Source organism: Dermacentor variabilis, chromosome 3 (genome assembly GCF_050947875.1).
Source record: "Dermacentor variabilis isolate Ectoservices chromosome 3, ASM5094787v1, whole genome shotgun sequence".
Taxonomy (NCBI): Eukaryota; Metazoa; Arthropoda; class Arachnida; order Ixodida; family Ixodidae; genus Dermacentor; species Dermacentor variabilis.
This window is the reverse complement of record NC_134570.1, coordinates 208,317,914-208,345,639: the sequence shown is the minus strand read 5'-3', so window position 1 is coordinate 208,345,639 and position 27,726 is coordinate 208,317,914. Positions and strand designations below refer to the sequence as shown.

At 47.3% G+C, this 27,726-nt stretch overlaps 1 protein-coding gene across 1 annotated transcript in view; it reads left to right on the top strand.

Moving 5' to 3' along the window:
* Positions 1-6,217, top strand: part of LOC142574407 (glutathione S-transferase 4-like) — a 41,210-nt gene extending 34,993 nt beyond the window's left edge. Inside the window, exon 5 of the mRNA XM_075683498.1 lies at positions 5,942-6,217. Within this exon, the coding sequence (XP_075539613.1) occupies positions 5,942-6,079 (138 nt within the window). The 3' untranslated portion in view covers positions 6,080-6,217. The remainder of the gene's footprint in view (positions 1-5,941) is intronic.
* The last annotated feature ends 21,509 nt before the right edge of the window (positions 6,218-27,726 follow it).

Genomic DNA, 27,726 nt, shown 5'->3' with positions numbered 1-27,726 from the left:
CACTGTTCACCTCGAGAACCATCACCGGCCAACGCCAAGCAGCGCCACAGCATGTGTTCTAAATCGAGCAAACCCCAACACTTACTACAATAGACGGAAACCCCGCAGTCCGGATTAATTTTATTCATGATGACCGGGTTAGGGTACGTACGTGTCTGCAGAAGCCTTAATGTAACCGCCTGTGGCCTATTTAATTTAGAATGTGGCAGGGGGAATGCCCTGCGCCCTAGGTAATAGTGCTTGCTGATTTCGTTGTAGGTTAACAGCTGGTCCCTGTACTCAGGAGCGGGAGATCCAGCCCCTTCAGGGAGTACATGGCACACTAATCCTCGTGACTCCCTGTGCGCCACCTCGTTGAGGTTACGCGGGGCTCCCTCCACTGTCCCCATGTGCGCCGGGAACCAAGTAACTGTATGTGAAGTGCTATCCCTACCCTGCAGCAGTCTGTTAGCCGGTTCCGCAACAAGTCCTCTCGAGAAGGCTTTAATCGCAGATCGCGAGCCACTAAACACCAAAACTCTTCTTGAATCAATTAGTGCTAGAGCAATAGCCACCTGTTCCGCAACCCCCGGATCTTTGGTATAAATGTAAGCAGCATTTTTAACGCTCCCTTTGCCATCTACCACCACCACCGAATAAGCACTTTTAACATTAACTCATGCGGCGTCAACAAACGCAGACTGCTCCTCATGTTCCTTTGCCTCTCGCAACAAAGCCGTAGCTCTCGCGACCCGCCTCCCTACATTGTGCACGGTGTGCACATTCCGCGGAAACGGAAGAACCATGATATTTGCCCTAAGGTTCACGTTCAACTCGTGTAGGGGCGCTCTATCGTGCGGCACAGCCACCGATTCTTCAATTGACTCTAAGATATACCTACCCGCTGGTGTACCTAGCAACCGCTCCCTCTGTGCGGTACGTTGAGCCTCGGTAATTTTATCTAAATTATTATGCAAATTAACCCAGTCGTAACAACATATCGTTTGACGTAGTCATAGGCAGACCAAGCGCAGCCCTGATGGCGTTTCTGATTAATGCTTCCAATTTATTTTTCTCCCCCCTATTCCAATTCAGCATAGCTGGCTCCAGTGCCCAACACATCATTTGCAATGATGTAGCTCTTGAAGTGTGCAGAAGGGCGAGCTGTTAAAATTCGCCTGTTCGACGAGTACGCCCCTGTCACACGCTCTGTTGTTTTGCTTGTCGACGTTTGCATGAATTTGAGTTAAGTCAAAATTAGGGAGTTTCAACCGCCATATGAATTTACTTTAGCTGTTTTCGTCAGGCTGCGCTGTTTTCGTGGGCTTGGCGTCTGACGGGGACCAGCACTCTACGCGCAAAGCTTTGGTCCGCCTCCAAAGAAAGTATCCGCTGTGAAGGGGTTCGATTTCGACACCCGTGCGGCTGACCACTTGCTGCATCGCTTTCCACGCTGAAAGCTCGAAACGCCCATCAAACAGAATGATGAGGCATTTGAATATACAGCTCTAATGGCAGACCACCAAAACAAATTTCGCGCCTTTGACAACAAAATGACATCACTTGTTTTTAACGAATAAGTCGTCATATTGTTTTTTTTTCCGCCCGAATTGTTCCCTCGTTACAAAGATGGCGCTAAGCCCAAGGAGGTTATGCATAGAGTTTCCTACAAACGTTTTTGTAGGAAACTCTATGAGGTTATGTACTAAAACTTCTGGAGTGGCAACCGCAGCGGCCGCCTACAGGAGCGAGTGAAGCCACCGACGGCCATATTGCCGGGGCAGAGTGCGGACCCAGCATATAGGCAGCCGCGGAATATGCATGGAACTCGAGTGCATTTTCGGTTATACGATGAAAAATTGCACAAAAATATTTGTTTTTCTTACATAACTATTTTGCTTGCGATGAGGCAATTTAGCTACAATAATATGTGACGCATTAATTTTTTGTGAGCATGAAATCGTTTTAATGATGAACTTCGCTGTATGCATAAGCTTATCTTGACGACTACCCCAGATCCTTCACACGAAAAGTGTAATGCCCGGTACGTGCACAACAACGCGTCATTTTTGATAACATCTAATCATTATAATAGTGTAAATGTAGATGATTGGTAGCTTTATAAGCGACTAGAAACAATTTCAAGCAACAAAATAAATTACTGGAGAGAATGCACATATGGATACATAGGGCCCATAGAAAATACAGGGGCAAGCTTAAGTAGGGGTGGGCAAACTTAAATTTGGGGGTGGGCTAATTGATGTTTGGGAGTGGACCAACTTAAATTTTGGGTGCGCGTCAGCTTCAAGCTTGGGGATGGGCCAAATGAAATCTGGGGATGGGCGAACTTGAAATTTGCAGGTGGGCCAACTTGGAAATTCGGGGGTGGCCCACACCCAAATTTTAGGTTGGTCCACCCCCAAATTTCAAGTTGGCTTGTCCCAAAATTGTAGTTAGCCCACCCTCAAATTTGAAGTTGCCGAATTGAAGCGCCGAATTCCTGTTGGCCTACCCCTACGGAAAGCTTCCCCATGCATTTTCCATGGAGCCCTATTATCTCTAATTTTTTATTAGTTTTAATTGTTTCTAATCCCTTATAAAGTTACCAATCGTCTGAATTTACACTATTATAAACAATTAAATGGCTTAACTTCGCAAATTAGGCGTTTTTGTGCAGATACAAGGCATTAATCATTTCTTGTGACAGAGCTGCGGTACTCGCCAAATAATGCTTACGCATTAAAGGGCCCCTGAAATGGTTTGGACATATTTTGTAGACGCGCAGGGTACAGCTAAAGCTAATCATTCGCACCACAACCTGTGTGAAACGTCTCATATTAAGAGAGCTACGGACGATTACAAGTTACTGTCCTCCATAGTCATGCATTTTCTCCTGATCTCGTTCGCCGAGTGATCGGGGCTAAGCTCCGCCTTCACTCGCTCTACGTCATGATGGCACATCGTGTCGTCGACTTCCGGTTCTCTAGGAGCGAGCGCGCGAAGCCTCTCCAAACTCTCCGCCAGCTGCTTGGCAATCGACCCCAAGCGAGAGCTATCATCCTTAACTTGGTTGCACTTATCATCATCCTTGATTGCAAAGCACGACAATATTAGAACACATTTAAACAGAATAAGTTTAATGTACGTGTACGAATATATAGTTAACTTCATCAATTCGCAATAGTTGACCGACTCGAATGCGCACCTTTCTTCCATATCCCAATTTCATCATGGGTGCCGAATTCAGAGTTCGTCGCCGAGTGCGCACTGGGAACAAAACCTTCTTAACATACACGCGATGACGTCAAGTACTGTCTGCTTATGCTGGCAGCACAAAGCGGACGCTTCTCTGCTGTTGCAGCAACGGTGTCCCCGACGTCACTGCTGCTGAAGGTGCACTTCAGCTTTGCTCCTGAAAGTTCTTTTTGCAGCCGAATGCAGCAGAGTTGTAGTCCGTCGACCTTGAGTCATCTGACATCGCAGAAATCCCAGACAGAACACGTAAGAATCGCACTAATTCGCAATTAAACCGCTACCTTTCCAAGCTGCCGCTGGGAGAAAACGCAATCCGCACATACCAGTGGGAGAAGGAGAGCGGCGTGGTGCGCTGGTTCGAGGCTACGCTCCTCCTCACCGATAAAACGGTCTCTACTGACAGTATAGGACCCAGAGGAGCCACGATATCTCCATTCGAAGCAGCAATAACAGGTTGCAAAAACTACTCCTATAATTAGCAATGAAGTCAGAAGGGCCTTGCAGGACATGAAACGGGGAAAAGTGGCTGGACAAGATGGAATAACAGTCGATTTAATCAAAGTTGGAGAAGGCATAATGACTAAAGAATTGGCGGATATCAATACGAAGTGTCTATAGACTTCAAGGGTCCCAGAAAGCTGGAAGAATGCAAAGATTATACAAATCCACAAAAAGGGAGGCGTTAAAGAATTGAAAAATTTTAGGTTCATTAGCGTACTTTCAGTATAATATAAAATATTCACCGAGCTAATCTGCAATAGAATCGGGGCAACACTGGACTTTAGTTAACCAAGGGTAAAGGCGGGCTTCAGAAAGGGATACTCTACAAAGGATCCCATTCGCGTCATAAATCAGGTAATGGCTTTCATAGATTACGAAAGGACATTTGATTCAGTAGAGATACCAGCAGTCATAAAGGCATTACCTAATCAAGGAGTACAGACAGTTTACGTAAATGTCATGGAAAACATCTACAGAGATTCCACAGCTACCTTAATTCTACACAAGAAAAGTAGCAAGACATCTCTCTCTCTCTCTCTCTCTCTCTCTCTCTCTCTATATATATATATATATATATATATATATATATATATATATATATATTTGTTATCTGGCGTGCCATGCATGTTGTTATTTTTATTCAAATTACGTGTGTTAAGCAACTATACCTTGACATGAATGGTTTGACAGCACAAGTGTTGTACTGTAATAGTATGTGTATCTGTAATTAAGGTCGTTATATTGTGTACATTTTATCATTTTCACGTTTGCTAAACAAGTACAAATTTGAAAAAATATTTTTGAGAGCGTCTTTTTCTCGTGTGTTCAAATATATTTGCGTATGTGTGTTTGCTTTTTCTTCATAGTGTGCATGCTGGCCTGCGTGCCGCAATGTATCTGGTGCAAAGGCCTTTGTCAGGCTATAAGCCTTTTGCTTTTGCTCCTGTTTCTGTTCCTGTGCAGAAAGAAAGAAACAAAGGGGTCAATCAAGGAGGGGCAAACTCTCCAATGCTATTCGCTGCGTGCTTGGAAGAAGTATTCAAGCTATTAAACGGGGAAGGTTTAGGAGTAAGGATCGACGGCGAATATCTCAGCGACCTTCGGTTGCCAGATGACATTGTTCTATTCAGCAACACTGCAAACGGGTTACAACAAATGATCGAGGACCTTAACAGAGAGAGTCTATGAAGTCTATGAAGGAGTACGTTTACCTATGTCAATTAATAATAGGGAACCCTGATGAGCCCTGAAACTTCGTTTCTTTCTGAGTAGTTGTTGAATTTGAACTACGCACACGGATAGAATTGGTACTCTCAGACTTTTACAGTTTGAACAGGCTCTGTTTATGTAGGTGAAATGTATAGATTCGTGGAACCTTTTATTCTCAGCTGTTTGGCCAAACGCTTATTTTAGTCTAAAAAAAGGCTATTCCTTTTCTTTTTGTTCGAGGCGGTTCAAGTCGCATGATAAGTTCCATGTACTCCTCCTTTGTGCTGCCGACGCTGTTTTCACGAGCATGACAGCGAAGAACTGCACGGATACACATCGAAATCTTGTCAATGAAATTTTCGGTGTGGTACCACATAATGTAATCCTCGTCCACTACAGCACTGGTTCTGGCCTCCGAAATGCATGCACAGAAATGACAGCTCTCAGAGTCTGTGCGAAGTGGAAACCTTGCATTACAGGGGCATAGCACCGTTGGTGCGCGATCTGCGCCCGATATCAGTGTTACATGTTTCTGACACATATAAAACGAGCGTTTTGTAGTCACTAAAGCTTATCTTGATTGGTATTCAAGTGGGAAACAAACAAGTGCGAGTGCTCAATGGTGAGCGCGTTCGACTCCCAAACGCACACTGCTTCAAGGCGTGGGTTGCGCAGAAGTTTTCTTTTTCTTTGCGCTGTGGCATTGGCAAACTTGAAGATGATGAGGTCGCCTAACGACGACAGAAATTGTCCTTGCGTGTCGTCGCTGACGACAACGATCATTGTCAGCGCAGCGGAATGGACCGACAGACAAACGGAACGGATAAGACAAGCCCAATTTCGAGCACTTAACTGCTGTCGCAGTAAAATAGACTGCGCAAAGCAAATAAGGACGTAGACTTTGTACTTGGCGCAATTAACTTATGTCTTTTATTGAACCAGCTAGCACGATAGAAAGTTTTATGAAATGACATGGCTTTTTCTTGCCTTATTTCAGCTGCCTGTGCTTCGGAGGGACCGATTTCCTAGGCTTCGAGCGTTCTACACAAGCGTGAAGACAACGCTTCCTTACTTCGATGAAATTAATAACCAAGGCATAGACCTGCTAAACGAGCGTCTTGAAGGATTAAAATGAAATGCAACACATGTGGTGACGAGTTCCTTAGCATAAAGTTCGGCTTGTAATGAACTCATTGACATGAATGTTTCATGATAAATTATGAATGAAACGAGAGGTTAAAGGGAAATTAAGTTTTTATTACTAAGATGTACGACATTTTGGCTGTGCGTGCATTGTCATTTTGCTTGCGCACGCAAATGCCTCATGGCAACGCCTGTCGCCCCGCTCTTATGATCAAATACTTGATTAAACTTCATAGTTACGCGTCTTCTCGCTTTTTATCAGCGTAATCGTCTGCGCATATTACTTCTAGAAAGATAACGTCAATTGGTCTGCGGTGGCCGATAAATAGGGGCACGGAACATATATCTGCGTGCTTTAGTCCAGACTTGTAGAGCACGGTCACGTCTAGGGACCAGGACTTTAAATTGCATGCCTACTTTTTCCTTACGTCCTTATTCTGCCCATTTAACAGGTAAGCACACATTGTGGGTCAACAAGCGCTTAGTGGCACCTTTATCATGCCTATAAAAACGTATCTTGATGTTGGCGGCCTATATTAAGTTTCCATGGCCTAAAGTGCCTTTTCACGTTTTTTTCCCTAGTCTCCTTTTTATATAATGTTATAATCCAGTGGAGGAACTTGTAAAGACAGCCAATTAATACCAAAAAGACTTTGCCTGGGTAAATGCTGTTATTAACAGCTTTGAAGCACACTAGAGCCTCACTGTGAGGGGGGTGGGCGCGAACTGCTCGTCGCGTAGTTAACTTGAAGGTGATTTAGTATGCTTGTGTGCTCACTTCACGTTTTAGCCGACATCGAGAAACTGGAATCCTTGGGTGCACCCGAGGATTTTTTTAAAGAAGGGGGGTAATCTTGAGTGGGGACGTGGATGGGGAATAACCAATAGAGGGTGCTCTGCGCAGGCAAGATCTTGGTACAAAGTAATTTCAAGGTGGAAAGGGGGCAGTTCCCCTCCCCCCTCTTTCGCGCGGCTACGACCCTGGACGCAATTCTGAGCCGAAATGTGAGGCTCATTTCAGCTGTTCAGAAAATTTTCACTGCCATCCTCAATGGACCTGTTGCTGACAGCGTTACGTCAAAACGTCAATCTGTCTCGGGCATAAATATCACGTTTTCGCTATTGAAAGAAGTGTCAATGGTCCTGGCTGGCGAACATTCTGCAATTCCAGGGGACATCAGACCATCGGACGTTCCAAGTACAAATATGTGCCGCTAACTTCGGTGGAAGCCCAGCGTTAATTTTATGCTCGCAAACTAATGCACAGTGAAAGAAGGCGCAACACAATATAGGGAAATTTTAAGGTGGTGGTTCTTTCTAGCTGCTTTCACAACTTTTCCGGCGGTGTCTAGTAACACAAGATTTTGATAAATCTTTTCACCTAGGCAACTTTTCTCCTTTCGTTCTATAGGACAAATAAAATGAATTTCAGAATACAGGTGTTCACTGGTCAGTGCTTCTTCATCATCATCATCATCATAACAATCGTCAGCCTATTTTATGTCCACTGTAGGACGAAGGTCTTTATCCTGCGACCTCCAAATACCCCTTTCCTGCGCCAACCTATTCCAACTAGCCCCCGCGAGTTTCCTAATTCAATCGCCCCACCTAGTCTTCTGCCGTCCTCGACTGCTCTTACCTTCTCTTGGCACCCATTCTGTAATCCTAATCAACCGCCGGTTATCTAACCTGCGCATTACAGGACCTCCACAGCTCCATTTTTTTTCTCTTAATGTCAATTAGAATATCGTCTATACCCGTTAGCTCAATGATCGAAACCGCTCTTTCTGTCTCTTAACCTTATGCCTAGCACTCCTCGCTCCATCGCTCTTTGCGCACTCCTTAACTTGTTCTCAAGCTGCTCCAACTCTCTACCCCACATGTCAACACCGGTAAAATGCACGGATTGTATACGTTCCTCTTCAATGATAATGGTAAGCTTCCGGTCAGGAGCTGACAATGCCGTATGCACTCCATCCCATTTTTTATTCTTCTGTGAATTTCCTTCTCATGGTTATCTTCGTGAAAATTTTATATAATACGGGAAGTGCGCTAATAGGCCTATAATTTTTCAATTCATTAACGCCTCCCTTTTTTTGGATTAGTGTAATTTTTGCCTCCTTCAGGTTTTCTAGAGGCATTGAAGTCGATAGAAACTTCGTATAGAGCCACCAGTTTTTCAATAATTATGGCTCCTCTATTTTTGGTTAAATCGACTGTTATTTCATCTTCTCCTACCACTTTTCCCCGTTTCATGTCTTGCAAGGCCGTTCTGTCCTCATCCCATTTATAGGAGAAGTCTCTGCAACCTGTTCATTACCGCTTCGAATAGAGGTAATGTGGCTCTTCTAGGTACTGCACAGCTCAGTATTGAACTGTTCCGCTGCTTTTTCTATATCTTCGAGATTGCTGATGATATTACCTTGCTTATCGTTTAGCACATACATCTTGGTTCGTAGTATACCAAGTTTCGTTCTCACTGATTTCAGGCTGCATCCATTTCTTACAGCTTCCTCAGTCCTTCTCACGTTATAATTTCGAATATTCCTTATTTTCACTTTGTTGATCAGTTTTGACAGTTCCGCAAATTCTATCTTATCTCTTGAGTTGGGCACTTTCATTCTTTGTCGCTTCTTTATTAGGTCCTTTTTTACTTGGGAGAGCTGGCCTACTGGTTGCCTTGGTGCCTTGCCTCCCACTTCAATTGCTGCCTCTGAAGCAATCCTAGTTACGGTTTGATTCATTACCTGTATGCGATCTTGATCTCTCTGTTCTAAGGTTGCGCATTTGTTTGCAAATACCAGCCTGAATTTGTCTTAGTGCATTTACGTTGGCCTGTTTGTTCTTGACCAATTTTTTCTTTTTCTCTCTTCAAATTGAGGTCAATCCTAGCGCTCAATAACCTATGATCACTGCACTTTACCCTACCTAATACTTCTACATCCTGCAATGTGCTCGGATTGGTAGAAAGCATTTCTTGTTTCACCATTAGGGTGTTTACAGGTCCACATACTGCTGCTATGCTTCCTGAAGAAGGTGTTCAGTATGCTCAGTTTATTCCTTTCTGCGAACTATACCAGCACCTCTCCTCTATTGTTCCTCGAATCCCCACCGTAGTTGCCAATTGCTGGTCTAACAGCCTGCTTTTCCCCCACTTTGACATTGAAGTCGCCCCTTACTGCAGTATGCAGAGTTTACACTTTTCGTATCGCTAATTCAGCACCTTCATAAAACTGATCGACCTCATCATCATCGCGAGTGGATGTTGGAGCTAGCCATGTACTATCATTATTCTATACCTCTTATTAGGTTAATTACGACTACTGCTACCCTCTCACTAATGCTGTAGAATTCGTTAATGTTGCTCGCTATGTCCTTATCGATTAAGAATTTTACCCGCATTGCTTCTTATCTGGAAAACCTCTGTAGCAGAGGACATGGCCGTTCTTCTCACTAAGGCCGATAATATCCAAAACAATGTCTGATAGTTCCTCAATGAGTCCTGCTAAGCTAGCCTCACTCGGCAGAGTTCGGGTGTTGAAGGTTGACAAGGTCAGTTTCCATTTGTGGCCTGTCCGGATCCAGAGATTTTTAGCACCCTTTGCTGTGTTACAAGTCTGACCGCCGCCTTGGCCAGGTGCTGCGCGGCTGCTGGGGACTGAGGGCCATGGGTTAATTGTAGGAATCATGAGGGGGTGCTTCTTAGGAAATGATAATTTATCTACAGATGCAGAGCGGAAGTTCTGATTATTCGTAATGAGTCGAAGGGCTGGTGGCGCCGCGATGGTGGCGCCGCGCCGAGATGCAATGGCATCTGTCCGCTGGGGCGGGCGCAGCAGGCACATCCACCAGCTACATTGGTTGATTATGATCCATTGCTTCTTCTGTCTTGTATTGACAAAGTATGATGGGCTACCAAATCCGAAGATGCATATAGTGTTTTGGATTCAAGCATGAAATAAATTGGTGAGGCCGGTACTATTCGTTTCCATTGCGGCTTCGCCAGCTAGAATGGCGGAAAATATGGATATACGCGGTCCGTAGGCAGCGGTACGTACATTTTTGACTCTGCTCTGCTTTTATCTGGTTGACATACCACAAATAAAGGAGCCGTTGATTTGCAAGAGTTTCGCATTTGACGTGTTCGGGTCTGCAGGTGTGAGAGTTCCGGAGCTTGGGCACAGAAGGCCAACAAGTGGATGTGCAGTCATCCTTTTGTCGCCCTCTCATTGGCTCAGCCTTATTTATTTGGGGCGTGGTTCAAAGAGTACCTTTCATTGCCAATTCGACTTTTGAATTGCTGCTGCTGTGGCTGCTGTCTGGCACGCTGCATCGGGGCGTTGTTCAGACAGTGTGTATACATAGGAGCGCGTAGGCGAGGAAAGGTGGCATGAGAAACTCGCTTGAACTTTTCTACCACGCCGCCACAATGACCTCTCGACTGCTGTATTTATTCATGAGCATCCCACACAAGCATTGCAGAAGCTGCAGTGCTTACCTATGTACTAACCTGCAGCACCCAGTTCTACGTAATCCCGACATGGCATTGCCTTCAACGTCGGCCTCAAGGAAGCGGAACAGCCAAAATGATGACACCGCCAATGGTCGCATTGAACTATATACGACGAGTAGCGATGACAGTGACGACGATTTCATGCCTTCGGCGAAGCGCAATGCACAAAGGAGGATCCTTGGCGGGTCATCTCAGGAAGTGCGTGAACAGTGAAGGCTTCAGGTGGCCCGCCGCGGCACACTATACTATATGTTCCCGTCAATTCTTCGGACAACCTGAGAAGCATGAATGTAACCTTGAAGGCCAAACTATTCGACGAAAAGCGCCAAGAATCATTTTCCGTCGGCACGAGACACATTGACGTAAAACCCACCCACAATGACGATGGGATAGGAGTATACATCGGTGGGATCCACCCAAATGTGTCGGATCATAAATTCTTCAAGCTCCCTGTTTGATGTTGCGAGATGAACGTATACGGTGGCAACAATGATCCATTCCCCAATCTGTACGGCCCATGCGTCGACACATTCCACGGCAAGGCTCTTGCCCGTCATCGGCAAGGCATAGGGTGCGACGGCAGCGCTGTGGTTGTTTGCGTAGATCGCAACGCATCAAACCATCATCCATCACCGCTTTGGCACAGCTGGACTCCCCAAACGCAGCTGTACGATTTCACATTGTGCTTAATCTATTTTAGCTCTATAGACGCCGCCATCGTTTTTGCCTACGCACATTACGAAACGCTGGAAGCTAGCTTCAGACAACTCCGATGTAAAAAAAGAAACTGCTTATCCTAATATTGTCACGGCGTAGTGACGGTCAAGAACACAGTAGGGAAACTGTAAATGGCCAAACTAGCTGTTTATTGGGCGAACTTGTGCCCAGAAAAACAGGCTACACTCAAAGCGCGACGATAGCGGAGAACACAGTCCGCGATCGTCTAAAATCTGACCTGTGGGGCAATCGCATCGGCTTTTATGCACGAGGCATAAGTTTCCAGGGTAATCACTGGCGCTCGCGTGTCTCCCAGAAAGTACTACACAATTTGCGTCGTGCATACAGTCAGATTACACCAGGTTCGGTGAATACAGACAGCGGATAGTACTATCTATAACATTCCAGTGATTTCCGATACATGCAGGCGCGTCTGCGCTGAGCGATAACAGTTAACCTTGTTTAGCCGGTAAAAAAGCGATCACCCGAGAAAGGTGAAAAAGTACACGTGTCAATGTTAGCTTTTTTCCCTAGATCCGCCCCAAGTGACGGTGGTGTGGGTTTGCCGACTGCAGCGCTCGTCTTGACGGTCAGCCAAGGGTGTTCTTTAAGCCCCGGCGCAATCACGCGTGGTCTTGAAAGGCCAGAAACGACTGTCAGACACCCCGCTTTCACGCCTGAATGACTTGCTCTGCATAATTTCCTCATCGAGCGCCGATATCAGGCTCGACGCTGGGGTACAGTTGGGCGCCGCTAAGCACCTCTTGCCATGCGGCGAATGCTTCAATCTCCTTCGCTATGCACATCACGGCGGTGAATAATAAGCGTTCGCTGCGCCAAACGAGACGTCAACCGCGAAGCCAGTACTTTCTTCTTTTTTGCCGTTTGGAGTCGTTTTTATCCTTATAATATTTCGCCGCGTCCACATGCCATGATGAAGGTCAACGCATAATTGTCAGTCCGTACAGATATAGCTTTCTCTCAAAAGGCAATACCTGAGCGCTGAAGCGCGAACGCGAGTGTTTTCGAGCCTTTCACGGTCGATCGCCGCTGGCACTATGGTCAAAATGTAAAGCGGGAAGGGGAACTTGTGCTTGCACTTTACTGTTTTTTGTGCCTGCAGGGACGCCAGACGCTCACAAGTTATAATCCAGCTAACGATACCGTGCTGCCATTGTCCGTGTTCCGTCTAATTATAAGAAACATTAGTATGCTGGTTCATCGCCACAAGCAATGCTTGAGGCTAATCATCAGTGGGAAAATTTCGGCTGTCATGGAAGCAGGAGAACGGGCAGTGGTTTATCTCATTATCGATATTTTTGCACTTGCGTGACTGCCATGTGCTACTTGAACTTCATGTGCATAAATAATAGGAAAACATACGGGCTATAAATGTGCTCTGAACAGTTTTTCACTGGGACGCGAAATGTTGCGCTGTCGCCTGGAAATGCCTTCACTGTCCTCCCCGGCCCGTCGCCCTTTGTACACGCCACGCGCGTAGGAAACCGGCGCCAAAGAGTGTGAGAAAGCGCGCGTTAGTTGTTGCGTAGAGAGCACCTTACTTTCAAGCGAAGATTACTTCGCCCATTCCCACGTTTCTATTGGTGAGTTTCGCGCTCAATAAAGGGAACAGATTTCGTAGGCAGCGTAAGGGTAAACGGGGCCGAAGCCAGATACCGTTTAATCGTGGGTGGCGGCTTGGTGCGCCGATCCTTACAGCAGTGCCCTCGCAATGGCTATAATTTGGTTTGCAATGTGGGATAGTCCTGCAGACTGCGGGTTCCTGAGAGCCCTGACAATATTATCTAGCTACACAGTCGCTAAGGCGTACAACGCGAACCTAGCCTCCTTGTCTGGTTTCCCCCGAGTTTGGCGTTGGAGTCTTGCCGAGTAGACTTAGCAGGGCAGGGAGTACACATCTGCGCCGCGGAGAGGTTAAAAACAAAACAAAACAAAAGAAACACGAAGAACATTTGCTGGAAAAAAGCATGTTTGAAATGACTTTTTGCCAGATGGACTCAGACTGAGTTCCCGGCTGCTGCGAGGTGGGGATCATCGTGTAATCGCGTGCTGGCCACCAGTAGCGAACAGTTAAACACGATTCGCGATGTATCATTCTTCCCTGTACATACAACTCTACTCGTAATGATTCCTACAACGCTGGAAAAACGTTGCGTTAGTCTCAGTGGCGTAACAATTATTTCTCGAATGTGTGTGTGGAGGGGGAGGGGAGCAAACCACATTAGTCACACATGGCGACCCACAATGAAAGTGCTTTTTGGGCAAGTTGGTGCGATTTGGAAAACATGATTTTAGTGTGCCAAAGAGACAAACGCTAGGCAGAAACACTCAGGCACACAAAGCGCCAACTGGCAAATGATTTATTGAAAGGATGGCGCATGATGAAATTCCCGCGCCCGCGCAACGCGAACAGCATGTCACTGAAATATGGTCTCTGCAGATACGTCTGTGCTTCAAACAAGTGCACTTACGTAGCGTACAACATGACCGAGGTATCACTCACATACGTGGTACCTTTCTTTTGTCCGCCATAGTGATCCACGGCGTACAAAATTATATAAGATCTCAAGAAGATACACTGAGAAAAGGCCATGACTGTCTGACAAACGTCCCTGACCCCACACAATATCAGTAGTACAGCGCATATAAAAACAGGCCATTTGCTACAATTTTAATAATTAAAGAACTAATATTACTTGATGTATAAGTTTATAAGACAAATGAAAATCTGGGCACGATGCAAGATGCGCAACATGAAAGTTGTTACGGCGGGAACTGCCCTGCGCCAGTCTTTTGCGCACTGCCAGCTCTGGTTTTTCAGTTAAATTTGTGCGTACCGACGCCCCCGTGGCTGGTACAGTATCTAAAGCAATGACGGACGTTCCGCATCCTCAGCCGCCATGGTTGGGGGCGGGCCTCCAAGCTGTAAGTCGGTCTGCGGCGCCCGACCACGTGAACGTGACTCTGCCAAGGTCATCGAGCTGCTCAGACGTCGACGTGATATGGATTCTGACGGTGGATATACCGAGGCCACAAATCGCCGGTTGAAGAGGAAATTTCTTAGGACATCAAGCGTGATTGAGCTTAGCTACAATAAGCAGACCTCACAGCAAGCGCACACAATCGCCTACATCCCAATCGCTGCTATACGGGCAACCTCCCTTCCATCAATAGGCAAACTTTCTCTGCCTATCTCGAGAGGCTGGCTCCAGGGCAAATCGGAGAGGTCCGAATTAATCCAAGAAGAAATATACTTACGGTTGATGTGACTACACGAACCATACTCGACAATTTGAAAGCTGTAACTCAGCTAGGAAATATACTTGTCCACTTATTCATCGTACATGGATGCAGCACCACCGCCGGTGCTATCTACGATGTGGATGCAGATATTGATAAGGGCGCTACACCAACACTCATCTCCTCAACTGTCCATATCACAGATATACAATTTTTTTTACGGTCGAGATGCATAAAGCTTATTTTTGAGGGAGAGACCTTATAAACACATGTAAAAGCGGGTTATTTATTTATTTATTTATTTCAAAGTACTGCAGGCCAACAGTTATGGCCCATGCAGGAGAGGCTATAGAAGGCATGGAAATGCACTGTGACATAAAAAGAACAAGAAAAGAACAGCAGTTTAAGAGATTGCCGCTAATGAACAAGCAGAAAAAATGTATACACATACACATATACATATTGCTACGGAACAGTGTTTACGATGATGAAGAGGCGAGCAGTGAGAAGGCGACGACGACGATTGGAGGCTAGCGCGGGCTCTTGCCTCATGGCCAAGTGCGGCGAATTCCCTTGTAAATACACTTGTACCTAGCTTTTCGTCTGCGTCTTCCTACGAAACATATCTAGTGGAGGTGGACGTTCCCTGTACCTCGTCACGGAGGTTTGCAGTCGACGGTACGTCGACATTTCCTTCATGGCTTCCGGCCACGACAACTCGACTCCGCAGACTCCGACACCTGCGGCCACTTCGACGACCTACATCGCTCTCCGCGCTCCCCAGATTCTGGCGTATTCTCTGGAAAAGATGGGGAAGACGTCGATGACTGGATCAGCCTGTACGAACACGTCAGCCGCAATAACCGGTGGGACCCTGCTATCATGCTAGCCAACGAGGTTTTTTACCTCGGTGGCACACCTCGAGTTTGGTTTCGGACGCACGAAGATGAGCTCACCAGTTGGGATTCGCTTAAGCAAAAGTTTCGCGACTTGTTCGGCAACTCATACGGTCACCAATTTGTCGCGCAGAAGGCGTTATCCGGCCGCGTGCAGACGTCAACGGAGACCTACGTCACGTACATTCAGGACGTCTTGGCTCTGTGCCGCAAAGTTGACGCCCATACGACTGAGTCCGACAAGGTCTCCCAAATACTCAAAGGCATTGCCGATGACGCCTTTAACTTGCTCGTTTTCAACAACGTGGCGACGGTGAATGCAGTTATAAAAGAGTGCCGCCGCCTGGAACTCGCTAAATGCCGATGTATTGAGCAGCAGTTTGCCCGTCTGCCGAACACCCCAACGACATCTTCCTGCGCCGACGCTCCTCGTCCCACCAACACTGGCGATGTTACCCGGATCGTCCGGCGTGAGATCGAGGCCGCCTATCCGGCTGCCTTCGACTCCAGCCCCTCCAATAGCACCTGCAGTCACGGTTACCCTGATCCAGGCAGTTGTCCACCAGGAATTCGCAAACATGGGTCTTTACACCATCTGCTCGGGCAATAACCCTGATAACCACCTGGCTTCATCGATTCCGCCCTGTCCCACATCTTATTACCCACCACGTTTCCGCAACCCATATGAATGGCGCACTGCTGACGACGAGCCCGTTTGTTTTCACTGCCGTCGAATCAGGCTCATTTCTCGGCACTGTCGCAGTCGTTGGAGTTCCCCGACCCGGTCTACTTGTACTGACTACTCTCGCCCCCCAGGTGGCCCTTCTCGTCCCTATGTCGCACGCGCCGATAACGCCGCCACTGATTCTCCTGCGCCGAACCGCCCCTATTCTCGTCCGCCTTCGCCCGAACGACGACAATCTCGCTTTCCCCAGCCCCGTCGCTCCTCTTCGCCGACTCCCTTAGGCGCTGCTCCCAGCCGGAAAACTGTACGATGCAGCGCCTCGAGGTGACGCTGCATTGCTCCATACGCCGCCAAATCTTCTACTGACGTTGCCCACTCATCTGAATCTTCTTGACGTGCAAGTCGACGGTGCATTTGTCGGTCATGAGCGCTGACCTTCGCAACCGCCTGAAGAAAATAATCACGCCCGCCACGACACCTGCCGTCCGTGTCGCCGATGGCGGAACAGCCCCCGTAATTGGTATGTGTGCCGCCCGCGTCTCCTTCGCCGATCGCTCCACTATCGTGCTATTTACAGTCATCGCCCACTGTCCCCACGACATCATCCTCGGCTTAGACTTCCTCTCCGCACATTCTGCTCTCATCGATTTTTCCGCCAGTACTCTCCGCCTCGACCTGCCTTTTCCGGATCCCGCTGAACAACACCCTACTCGCCTCAGTTCCGTCGACTTCTTCGCTTGCCACATTCCGCACTGACTTACGTTGACTTAGTGTCATACCTACCAGTGCCCGACGCTCACTACATCGCGGCTCCAATGCAAGACGTTCTACTTACACACGGAATCACAGCATCTCATACAGTTTTATCTATTACGGCGAATTGCGTCTGCCTGCCAGTGGTCAATTTTGGCTTGACGACACAACTGCTGCTACGCGGGATGTCTCTTGCCCAGTTTTGCTCACTCGAGGATCACTCAGTAGCTTCTATTGCAGTAGATGACAATTCAGCTGATCCTCCTCTACCATCGCAATCGGCAACTTGTACCATCGCCGACTTACAGAAAATGATTGCGCCCGGCATGCCGTCCGAGCATGCTCGTGAGCTCTACCGCGTTCCATTTTCCTACCACGATATCTTTTACTTTAACGATCGTCCTTTCGCTCAAACTACAGCTGTTAAACATCGCATTAATACCGGCGATGCCCCTCCTATTCATCGCCGCCCGTATCGAGTGTCACCGGCTGAGCGTCAAGTTATTCACGCCGAAGTTCGCAAAATGCTTGCCAAGAACATTATTGAACCGTCATGTAGTCCATGGGGTCACCTGTTGTACTGGTAAAAAATAAGGATGGCTCATGGCACTTTTGCGTGGATTATCGGCACCTTAACAGGGTTACCAAAAAGGACGTGTGTCACCTACCTCGGATTGATTACGCCCTTGTCTGCCTCCATGGTGCTCGCTACTTCTCCTATATTGACCAGTCGGCTCCGGCTACTGGCAGATTGCCGTGGACGATCTCGACCGCGAGAAGGCTGCTTTTGTAACGCCCGACGGTTTTTATCAGTTAAAAGTGTTGCTGTTCGGTCCATGTAACACTCCTGCCACTTTTCAACGCATGATGGACTCCCTTATTCACGGTTTCAAATGGTCCACATGCTTGCGCTACTTGGACGGCGTTATAGTATTCTTCCCAACCTTCGCTACGCACCTCGAGCGCCTCTCAGCTGTCCTGGACGTTTTTCGTCGAGCCGATCTGTAACTCAACACATCTAAGTGCCAATTCGGCCGTCGCCAGATTACTGTCCTTGGGCATCTCGTTGACGCGAACGGAGTGCAACCGGACCCAGGCAAGATCCATGCTGTTACGCACTTCCCTGTTCCGAAGTGTATCAAGGATGTGCGCAGCTTCATCGGCCTTTGTTCGTACTTCCGCCGTTTAGTGAAAAATTTCGCCGCCATAGCACGACCACTAACCAAGCTTTTGAAAAAAGACGCCCCTTTCCAGTGGGTTGATAGCGAGGCCTCTGCATTCTGGCATCTAATCGACCTTCTCACAACGCCTCCCGTTCTGGCCCATTTCAATCCTTCTGCGCCTACCGAAGTACGTACTGATTCCAGCGGTCACAGAAATGGCGCAGTACTGGCACAACGCCAGCACGGCCACGACCGTGTTATCGCTTACGCCAGCAGGCTCCTCTCACCCTCGGAGCGCAACTATTCCATGACTGAGCGTGAGTGTGTGGCCCTAGTTTGCGCGGTTGCGAAGTTCCGCCCGTACTTATATGGCCGACCCTTTTCCGTTGTCACAGAACATCCCGCGCTTTGCTGGTTATGCTCACTGAAAGATCCTGCAGGAAGACTTGGCCGCTGGGCCTTACGCCTCCAAGAATATTCGTTCTCTGTCACCTACAAATCTGGCCTACTAGACAAGGACGCTGACTGCCTGTCTCGCTACCCGGTAGACAAGCCTGACGACGCCGACAGTAGTACCACCGAGGGCATTTTCTCTGTGTCTGCCTTCGCTAACATCACCGATGAGCAGTACCGAGACCTATCGCTGCGAGTACTCATCGAGCGTCTGCGCTCTACACCTACCGACGCATCCGTACGCCGATATGTCCTCCAGGGCGGGATTCTGTACCGAAGGAACTTCCTCCCTGATGGCCCTGATCTTCTTCTTGTCGTGCCAAAACAACTACGACAGACTGTGCTCTTTGAGATGCATGACGCACCCACTGCAGGACATCTTGGGGTAACCCGCACGTACGACCGCGTCCGCCGCCACTTCTATTGGGCTGGTCTCGCTCGCTCCGTCCGACGCTATGTTGCTGCCTGTGATCCCTGCCAGCGTCGGAAAACACCTCAGGTGCTAACTTCCGGTCATCTCCAGCCGATCACCGTCCCTGTGGAACCGTTCTTTCGTGTTGGATTAGACCTCCTCGGTCCCTTTCCCACGTCATCCTCTGGGAACAAATGGGTCGCCGTCGCAACTGATTACGCCACCCGATACGCTATTACGCGGGCTCTCCCTACCAGTTGTGCCACTGACGTCGCGGACTTTCTCTTGCGTGACATTATCTTAGTGCATGGCGCCCCGCTACAGCTGTTTACTGACCGTGGTCGTAACTTCCTCTCGAAAGTTATCGCCGACATTGTGCATTCCTGCTCTATTCAACACAAGCTGACTACCTCATACCATCCTCAAACCAATGGCCTGACAGAGCGGTTAAACCATACTCTTACCGACATGCTGTCCAAGTACGTTACGAAGGACCACCACGACTGGGACGTTGCCCTTCCTTACGTCACATTTGCGTAGAATTCGTCCCGGCATGACACCGCCGGATTTTTTCCATTTTACCTATTTTACGGTCGCGAACCGACCTTGCCCCTTGACACGGCACTTCCTCCTGCTGCGATCTCAACAAGCGAGTATGCGCGCGACGCCATCGCCCTCGCCGACCATGCCCGCCAGGTTGCCCGTTCTCGACTGACGGCGTCGCAAACCACTCAGCAACGTCCGTACAACGCCCGCCACCGTGACGTACAGTTTTCGCTTGGTGCGCTCGTGGTCCTGTGGTTGCCCTCTCGTCACGTCGGACTTTCAGAAAAGCTCCTTGCGCGATACACAGGGCCTTACCATGTGCTGCACCAGGTGACGCCTGTGACGTACGAAATCGCTCCTGTGTGTTCAACCTCGTCCTCTACTCTGGCATCTAGTGATGTCGTGCACGTCAGGAGGCTCAAGGCCTACTACACTGCCTCCGAGTCCGGTCTATAGTCACTCCGGGACGGCGCTTTTGCCGCCGGGGTAGCGCTACGGAACAGTGTTTACAATGACGAAGAGGCGAGCAGTGAGAAGACGACGACGACGATTGGAGGCTAACGCGGGCTGTTGCCTCTAGGGCAAGTGCGGCGTATTCCCTTGTTAATATACTTGTATATAGCTTTTCGTCTGCGTCTTCCTACCTAAGAATATTTATACATATACACATATATAGGCACATATACAGCACTCATTCACTCAAACAAATGCTCTTCTTCAGCTTTAACAAAATTCGGAGACTGGAAAATGGCCCCATGAAGATAGTTCCAGTCTGAAATGATCCTCGGGAAAAAACTGTGTTTGAAGGTTTCAGTTCTTGCAAAAATTGGCTCCAGTAAATGACTTCCTGTGTGGTGTGTTCGTCTAGACGACAGCTGTTTAAGTACTGTGGGATGCGAAATGTTTAGTTTATGTGCTAAAAGGTTATGCATGAACAACAAACGGGACATTTTCCTACGTACTTGAAGTAGTTGGATGTCATTTGTTTTTATTAGTGTCGTAGATGAATCAAGCCTCCTGTATTTGTTATAAATAAACCTAATCGCTTTCTTTTGCACCATCTGAAGCTGGTAAATGTCCTTCTTTATGAACGGGCCACAGAAGACCAGCGCGTACTCTAATTTTGATCTAACAAATGTTATGTATGCAAGACGCTTAAGCTTACTTGGAGCGCCTCTAAGCTTCCGCCTCAGAAAGCACAGCTTGGAAAATGATGAGGAACAAATGTCTTCAATATGCGCAGACCAAGTTAAGTGGTTTGTTATTGTAACCCCTAAGTATTTATGATGTGTGACCTCCATAATCGAATGATTTAGAAGGCTGTAAGAGAACGGGAAGAACCTGCTTTTTGTGCAAAATTCGCAAGATGACAGTTCTATCTAGGTTAAGTTGCATATTATATTTAAGCCACCATTGATATGAACGGCTAATATCCAGTTTTGCAAGAGGTAATGATCGTTACGCTCGTTAATGCTCTTAAAAAGAATGCAGTCATCTGCAAAAAGCCTGACAGAGACATCTTCGGAAATAGCAGCCGGCAAATCTATAATATAAATTAAAAAGAGCAGCGGGCCTAAAACGCTTCCTTGGGGTACACCTGGCGTCACTGGAAGGACTTCAGATCTACAACCACTAACCTCTATGTACTGTGTCCTGTGTTTTAAATAAGCATTAATCCAATTAACAAGGTAAATAGGCACGCCAATACTTTCCAGTTTATAAATAAGTTTACTGTGGGGAACTGTGTCAAATGCCTTGCGGAAATTTAAAGTAAGTACACCAATCTGGCCTGATTTATCAAGCACAACAGAAAAATTAATGTGAGGCATCCTGTCCGTCCATACATCCATATGCCATTGCAGTGCCGCAAATGCCAGAAAATTGACCATGTAAGTGCTGTGTGCGTGAACAAGATGACATGTCCCCGCTGGGGTGGTGATCACGATGAGCTGACGTGTGCTGGCTCGGACTTGAAGTGTCCTAACTGCGATGGGCCACACGAGGCGGCCTCAAAGGTCTGTCCAAAATTAAAGACTGAAAGGTCCGTGCTAAGGAAAATGGTGCGAGATACATCTACATACAGAGAAGCGGCCAGCAAGGTACACAGCCGCCAGAGGCGCTCACGTAATCACAGAAGGAGATCATCATCGAGGTCAGGACAACCTGTGCTCCCTGAAAAGCTGTCGTGCGCTCCTGCTATTCCTCAAACGCCAGGGCCACCTTTAACTACGTCTACTCTTCTGAACACCAAAGACACTACTATATGGCCTTCCCTGCCATTTCGGAGTACAGAAGCGCAGCCGGAACGCCAGCGTGAACATGAACCTTCATCGTCAGATGGGGAAAATCAAGGCAATGTTCGCACAGTTGATTCGTTCCTTGCGAATGCTGCTTATAGGAGTTAAGACGCCCGTTGCCAAGGCTGCGGTCCATATTCTTGGCGCACTAGAACCAGCACTTGCTGCTATATAAAAACTAACAAACGCCATGGCATCATCAACTTCAAGGTTATCACTTCAAGAAAGGGTAAGCCATTCTGCAATATTTCAGTGGAATGCACGAGGTCTACGGGGTCGCCTTGGAGATTTTAAACAGAGAGTGCACAAACATAAATTTCCAGTTATCGTGATATGCGAGCCGAATGTCACATCGCCATTTAGACTCTCTGGATACGAACGATTCGCGTCTGAGACATGTAGAAATCCTAGAAAAGTTTTACTAAGAGCGATGTGACCTCACGTATTCGCTAAACCAAGTTCCGGTGCATAACAACAACGACTACGTTTCTATGACATTGAAGCTAAGGCGCCGGACAATCTCGATCATCAGTGGTTATATTTCTCCTAGGGCAAGATTTGATTCTGGACACCTAAAACTTGTTCTTGACTCCAGCCAAGGGCCTCACATTATTGTAGGAGACTTCAACGCCCACCACCATCTTTGGGGTAGTAGGGTCACAAATAGTACAGAAAGACAACTTCTTAACTTCACAAGAATCAAAGGTCTTGACATCTTGAGCGACGGCTCACCAACATTTTTTCGCGGCACAACGTACAGCAGATGTCTCGTTTTAGCTATCGCGTCACGATGCCTTTCGTCTTCTGCTGCCTGGTGCACAGATGCTGAAACATATGGTGGTGAGCACCTACCCACTTATGTATAAGTGAGATGGTTTACAGGACTCCCAAGTTGTCATACGCGATGCACTGTCTGGAAAGCTTTTCAAAACAAGCTAGAAGAATCCTGCAACTGTTTAATTTCTCCTAAAGAGATCGAATGGCGCAGTACAGCAGCAATGCATGCAAAAACATGCATCATCCAAACATCAAATTCAAGAACATCCGTTGACATTATATATCAAGAGCTGCGGGCAGTCCGACGTCGTGCCGAGAGGAAATACAGGCGAATAAATCGATATCAGACTTGAGGACGTCGCGACGTGTACAAAAGAAAATTCCAAGATACTCAGATGAGCTCGACAGACAACATTGAGGGCCCTTTTGCACCAGCCTAGACCCAAGAAGCCCGTTGTCCACAATATAGCAAGTTGTACGAGCACTACCATCTTCTCCACAACAACTACGTCACTTCCGAGCTTTGGCTATCATCCAGACGTGCAGTGAGAAGGAAATCGTGGAGGATTTCTGCATGCACCTCTCCGGATCTACAACAGCGGTAGCTTCGCTACTCAGGTGCGCTCCTCCAACAATAGACGATCGTCTCGACCTCCTATTCAGGCTGCAAGAGCTACTTGCAGCCATTTCCTCTTCAAGACACTCAAGTGCGCCTGGGCCTGATGACATTACCTATTCTACCTTGCGCCATCTAGCCCCTCGAGCGACTGAAGGGTTTCTGGCTTTATAGAATCTCTTTTGGTCCTCGGGAACTGTCCCTGCACACTGAAAGACAAGCAAGATCGTGGCAATTTTGAAACCAGGCAAGAAACCCCATGCCATGCTTTGCTTCAGACCTGTGACACTTGCCAGTTGCATAGGTAAAACCATTGAACGCATGGTTTTGACGCGCCTGAGGTGGTTTTTGGAGAAGCGTAATATATAACCAGACACAATGACATATTTCCGAAAGGGTAAGTCGTCAATCGACACCGTCATTGACCTAGCAACAACCGTTCAACGTCAGAAACGTCGCCGTCGATTGACAGCTGCTGTCTTTCTTGATATTAAGGGTGCGTTTGACAATGTTCTACATGATGCAATTTTAAGTGCCCTTGAAGAATGTGGCATTGGTGGCCGTATGCATCAGTAGATATCCAGCTAACTTCAGGAGAGAACGATATCCATGACAACTCCAGACGGTGAAACAAGGAACCACCCCGTCTATCGTGGGGTGCCGCAAGGAGGTGTGCTGAGCTCAACTTTATTTAATGTCGTTCTCATTGGTGGGGGGGGGGGGGACTGGTCAAAGCACGCAGGCACAGTCTCGGTCTCTGTGTACGGAGATACCATCTCTATATGGACCACGAGCTTAACGCGCTTGCAAGCGCTAACGAAGCTGCAGCGCGTGGTGTCAATAACATAGACATACCTAAACACTCGCGGACTGCAGCTCTCACCGAAAAAAAGTGTAACCACGGCATTTACACGGAGGTCAATGGCCTGCTACCCCGTCATGATTGATGGGAAGATTATACCTTCGGTAACCCACTACAAGTTTCTCGGAGTCATCATCGACCGTGACTTATCTTGGTCGAAGCACATCTTCATAAAGAAAAAGCTGGGCAACTTTACTCAAATCATTCGACATATGTCTGGAAAATCATGTGGGCCATCCAAATCATCTCTTCTGCAGCTCTACCAGGCACTTTTTGTTGGCTACCTCCGCTACAGTGCGCCTGTACTTTCTCAGTTTAGTAAAACTGCTGTAGGCACACTTGAAAGCGCCAAGGCTCGCGCACTGTGAATTTGCCTAGAACTGCCACGATGTGCGTCTACTTGGGGCACTATTGCAGAGGCACGTGCGTGCCCAGCTGGAGTTTATCTGCAACATGAGCCATTGCGAGTGCATCTAAGTCTGCTGACTAGACACAGGAATCATTCACTGACGAACGTCACAAGCATACGGCCTGTCACCGCCTACTTAGAAGCCGTGTCGTCGCAGCAAGGCTTATTGCCGTCGGACTTCAAACCGCATGACATAACCGAAGTTCCACTCTGGACGATGGCAAAGCCAGCGGTTAGACTCTCAGCCCATCGAATAACGGAGAAGTCAAAAATGCCGCTTGCTGGGCTCAAGCACTTCGCGTTATAATACAATGCTTACATGTATGGATTGTTCCGTGACACAGACCTCTCCAGCGATGGCTTACACGGTGCCTGGAATGGGGATCGCACAGCGGTTCAAGATAGGACACAGAACGTCGTCTGCAGCAGCTGAGTTGACCGGAGTTCGAGAAGCAATTCACTGCATAGTGCAACAAAGCTTCGAGAAGTGGGCAGTGTTCTGTGACTCCAAACCAGCACTGCAACTCATCAGTAGTTATATGAATGACAGAACCGCATATAGTCCTCTGGTTTATGATATCAAGTCTCTGCTTGCTGAGGCGTCTCATTCCAGGCATACCATCTTACTGCAGTGGATTCCAAGCCACTGTGGAATAGCTGGAAATGAACAGGCTGACGCGGAAGCAAAAAAGGCGCACACTGACGGAAACATTATAGAAAATCATTTTTCCCTTTATGCCATTAACGCCTTGATTCATAACTCCATCAAAGCTTCTATGGCGCGACATTGGGACAACCTCGAACATCAGCAAGATCACCTCCATAGACTTGACACTGGTTTACGATCTTCCACTTCGGTTGCGGAGAGGGCAGGAAACCCTCATTCATCGATTACAGCTGGGTGTGGCATACACTCACCGATACCTTCACAAGATTGGACAAGCACGGGACCCTGACTGTAGCGCCTGCCACACTCCCGAGACAATAGCTCACGTACTTTGCACGCACCCTCAATATGCGGCCGATCGGAGAACATTCAAGTCTACTGTTGACTGCTTGGACTCCCGCCGCTTTTCGGAAGAAAAGCTTTTGGGCACGTGGAAAAGAGTTGACTGTGCCCAACGTGCCATGAAGTCACTGTTGAATTTTTAAAGTGAGACTGGTTTAGACAATCGCCTCTAGAACCTGTGAGACGTGCAGTCAGTGAGATATGTGTTTGCGCGATAACTTTTTGTGTGGACAAGATTACTCTTGCGTGTATTGCTTCTACAGTGCACATCCACATATTGGACAACCTGTATATAGTAGCTCATTGTGTCATAACATAATCACCGGCCGCCTACCTTTCCCTGTATTTCCCACTTCCCCTTTCCCCAGTGAAGAGTATCAGGCTAGAGACACGCTCTCCAGGCCAACCTCTCCTCCTTTTTCTTCATTAAAATCTACTCTTCGCGATGAAGTACGAAAGGCAATACTCGATCCCCAAACAGGGAATACTTAATAATGAAAAGCATTGAACACGTGGATAATGCATTCAGAAAAAAATATTGGCCTCAGCTGTTGTTTTGTTGGATTTTTCCAGCGGGAAGCTGAAAATTCCCGCTTGCGAAAGAAAGGCGGGAGGGCGTAGGGATGGAAATGGCACGCATTGCTCCTCCACTTCTGACAGTGGGGAGGTTGGGACAGTGCCCCCTCTGCCTCCTCGGTGATAACGGCTACGGTTAGACTGCAAGTAATTGCGGCATCCACGTTGTATATTATAACGCCCTTTCCGTTGCGCTGTCGAAACATGAATTTGAATAACGTGGGTGGTTTGGAAGGAATTCTGAGGACGTGTCTTTTTTTTTTCTTTCACGGTATTTATTATAGCAGCGTTCAACCCGACATTCACCAGTTCAGCATAGTCAGAGAACGGAGGGCACAATGAAAGTCACACACAGAAAAGACAGCGTTCATACTGTGAATAGAAACGTTGGTTTCATTTTAGAAGGGTGGTAAGGATAAGCACCTCACCAAAATAGGGTACCAGTCCCGTTGTATATAGAGTCCATCATTAACATGTTTTAGGTGTAGGGTCATTTGGATAAAATGTAGCCTTGTAGGTACCACCGTTACGGCGTTTCGGTCCATCATTCGCGTTTTCCACAAACTGTGCTTTCCCATGAGAAAAAAAAACAAACATATCGAAAGGTGCACTATTATCAGAGGTTGGCAGCAGGTATCGCACAGTATGAGCGTTTATCTCAAAGTCTTTCTTTAAAGACCATTGGAGGACATCCCAAAATAGGATGGCGTCGGTGCAGCTAATAAAACAATGTTGAATTGTCTCTGGGACGTCACAAAGGCGACAGTTAACAGAAGAGACAAAGATACCCTTTTTTGTAGGCATGTTTTTACCGGTATGGTTTCACTATGAAGTTTATAAAAGAATGTTTTGCAGCAAGGGGACATATATACATTTTGAGAACTCGCTTTAGTAAATCGTGGCTTGGACATTTAGTGTATAGTGATCGGTAAAATGCAGGCGGAAATAGCATGGACAGTAAATATTTGTACAACGTTTTGCGCGACACAGAGTACAAGTATTCAGTGGAAAACCGAACTGTCAGTAAGCGAACCACCAAGTAAACTTCTTGCACGAACCCCCAGAAGCATAAACGCGGAGAAAAATTTGAAGAAACAACTAAATCAGGTGACGCATTAACAAGTGTGACTTGCCTGTATGACCCAATTATAGGATGCGAAGTATTGCGAAAAAAGAAGAAACGAGACACTATTTGCCACACATAAAGATGTACTGAGCCCAGCCAACCTTCACTAACAGGCCTAAATATATTGTCTCGCTTCATTGGCTCAAAAGTTGAAGACCATACGAAGATTGCAAAGATACGGTGAAAGCGTTGGATGTATAGACTTGCACAATGAATAACTTGCAATACATAGTACATTTTTGTTGCCAAGAACTTACTGCAGGCTTCGGCTTTCCCAAAAATAGAAAGTCGTTGTGGAACAAATGTCTGGGCGTAACTTTGTAGGGCTGAATCCCGTTCTTTCCAATAGTGTGCGCTTAATTTATACGCGTCTAGCGGCACGCCAAGATACTTTGGCGGGACATCAGTCGACTTAATGCCTGCAAACTGTTCTGGTGTATATCGCCATGAGCCAAACCGTAAGCCTAAACTTTTTGAGGAGATCATTCGTGCTCCTGATACGCTGCCAAGATCTTCTATTGTCGATACTACCTTTTCAACACTGGACTTATGCGTACAGGAGAACGCT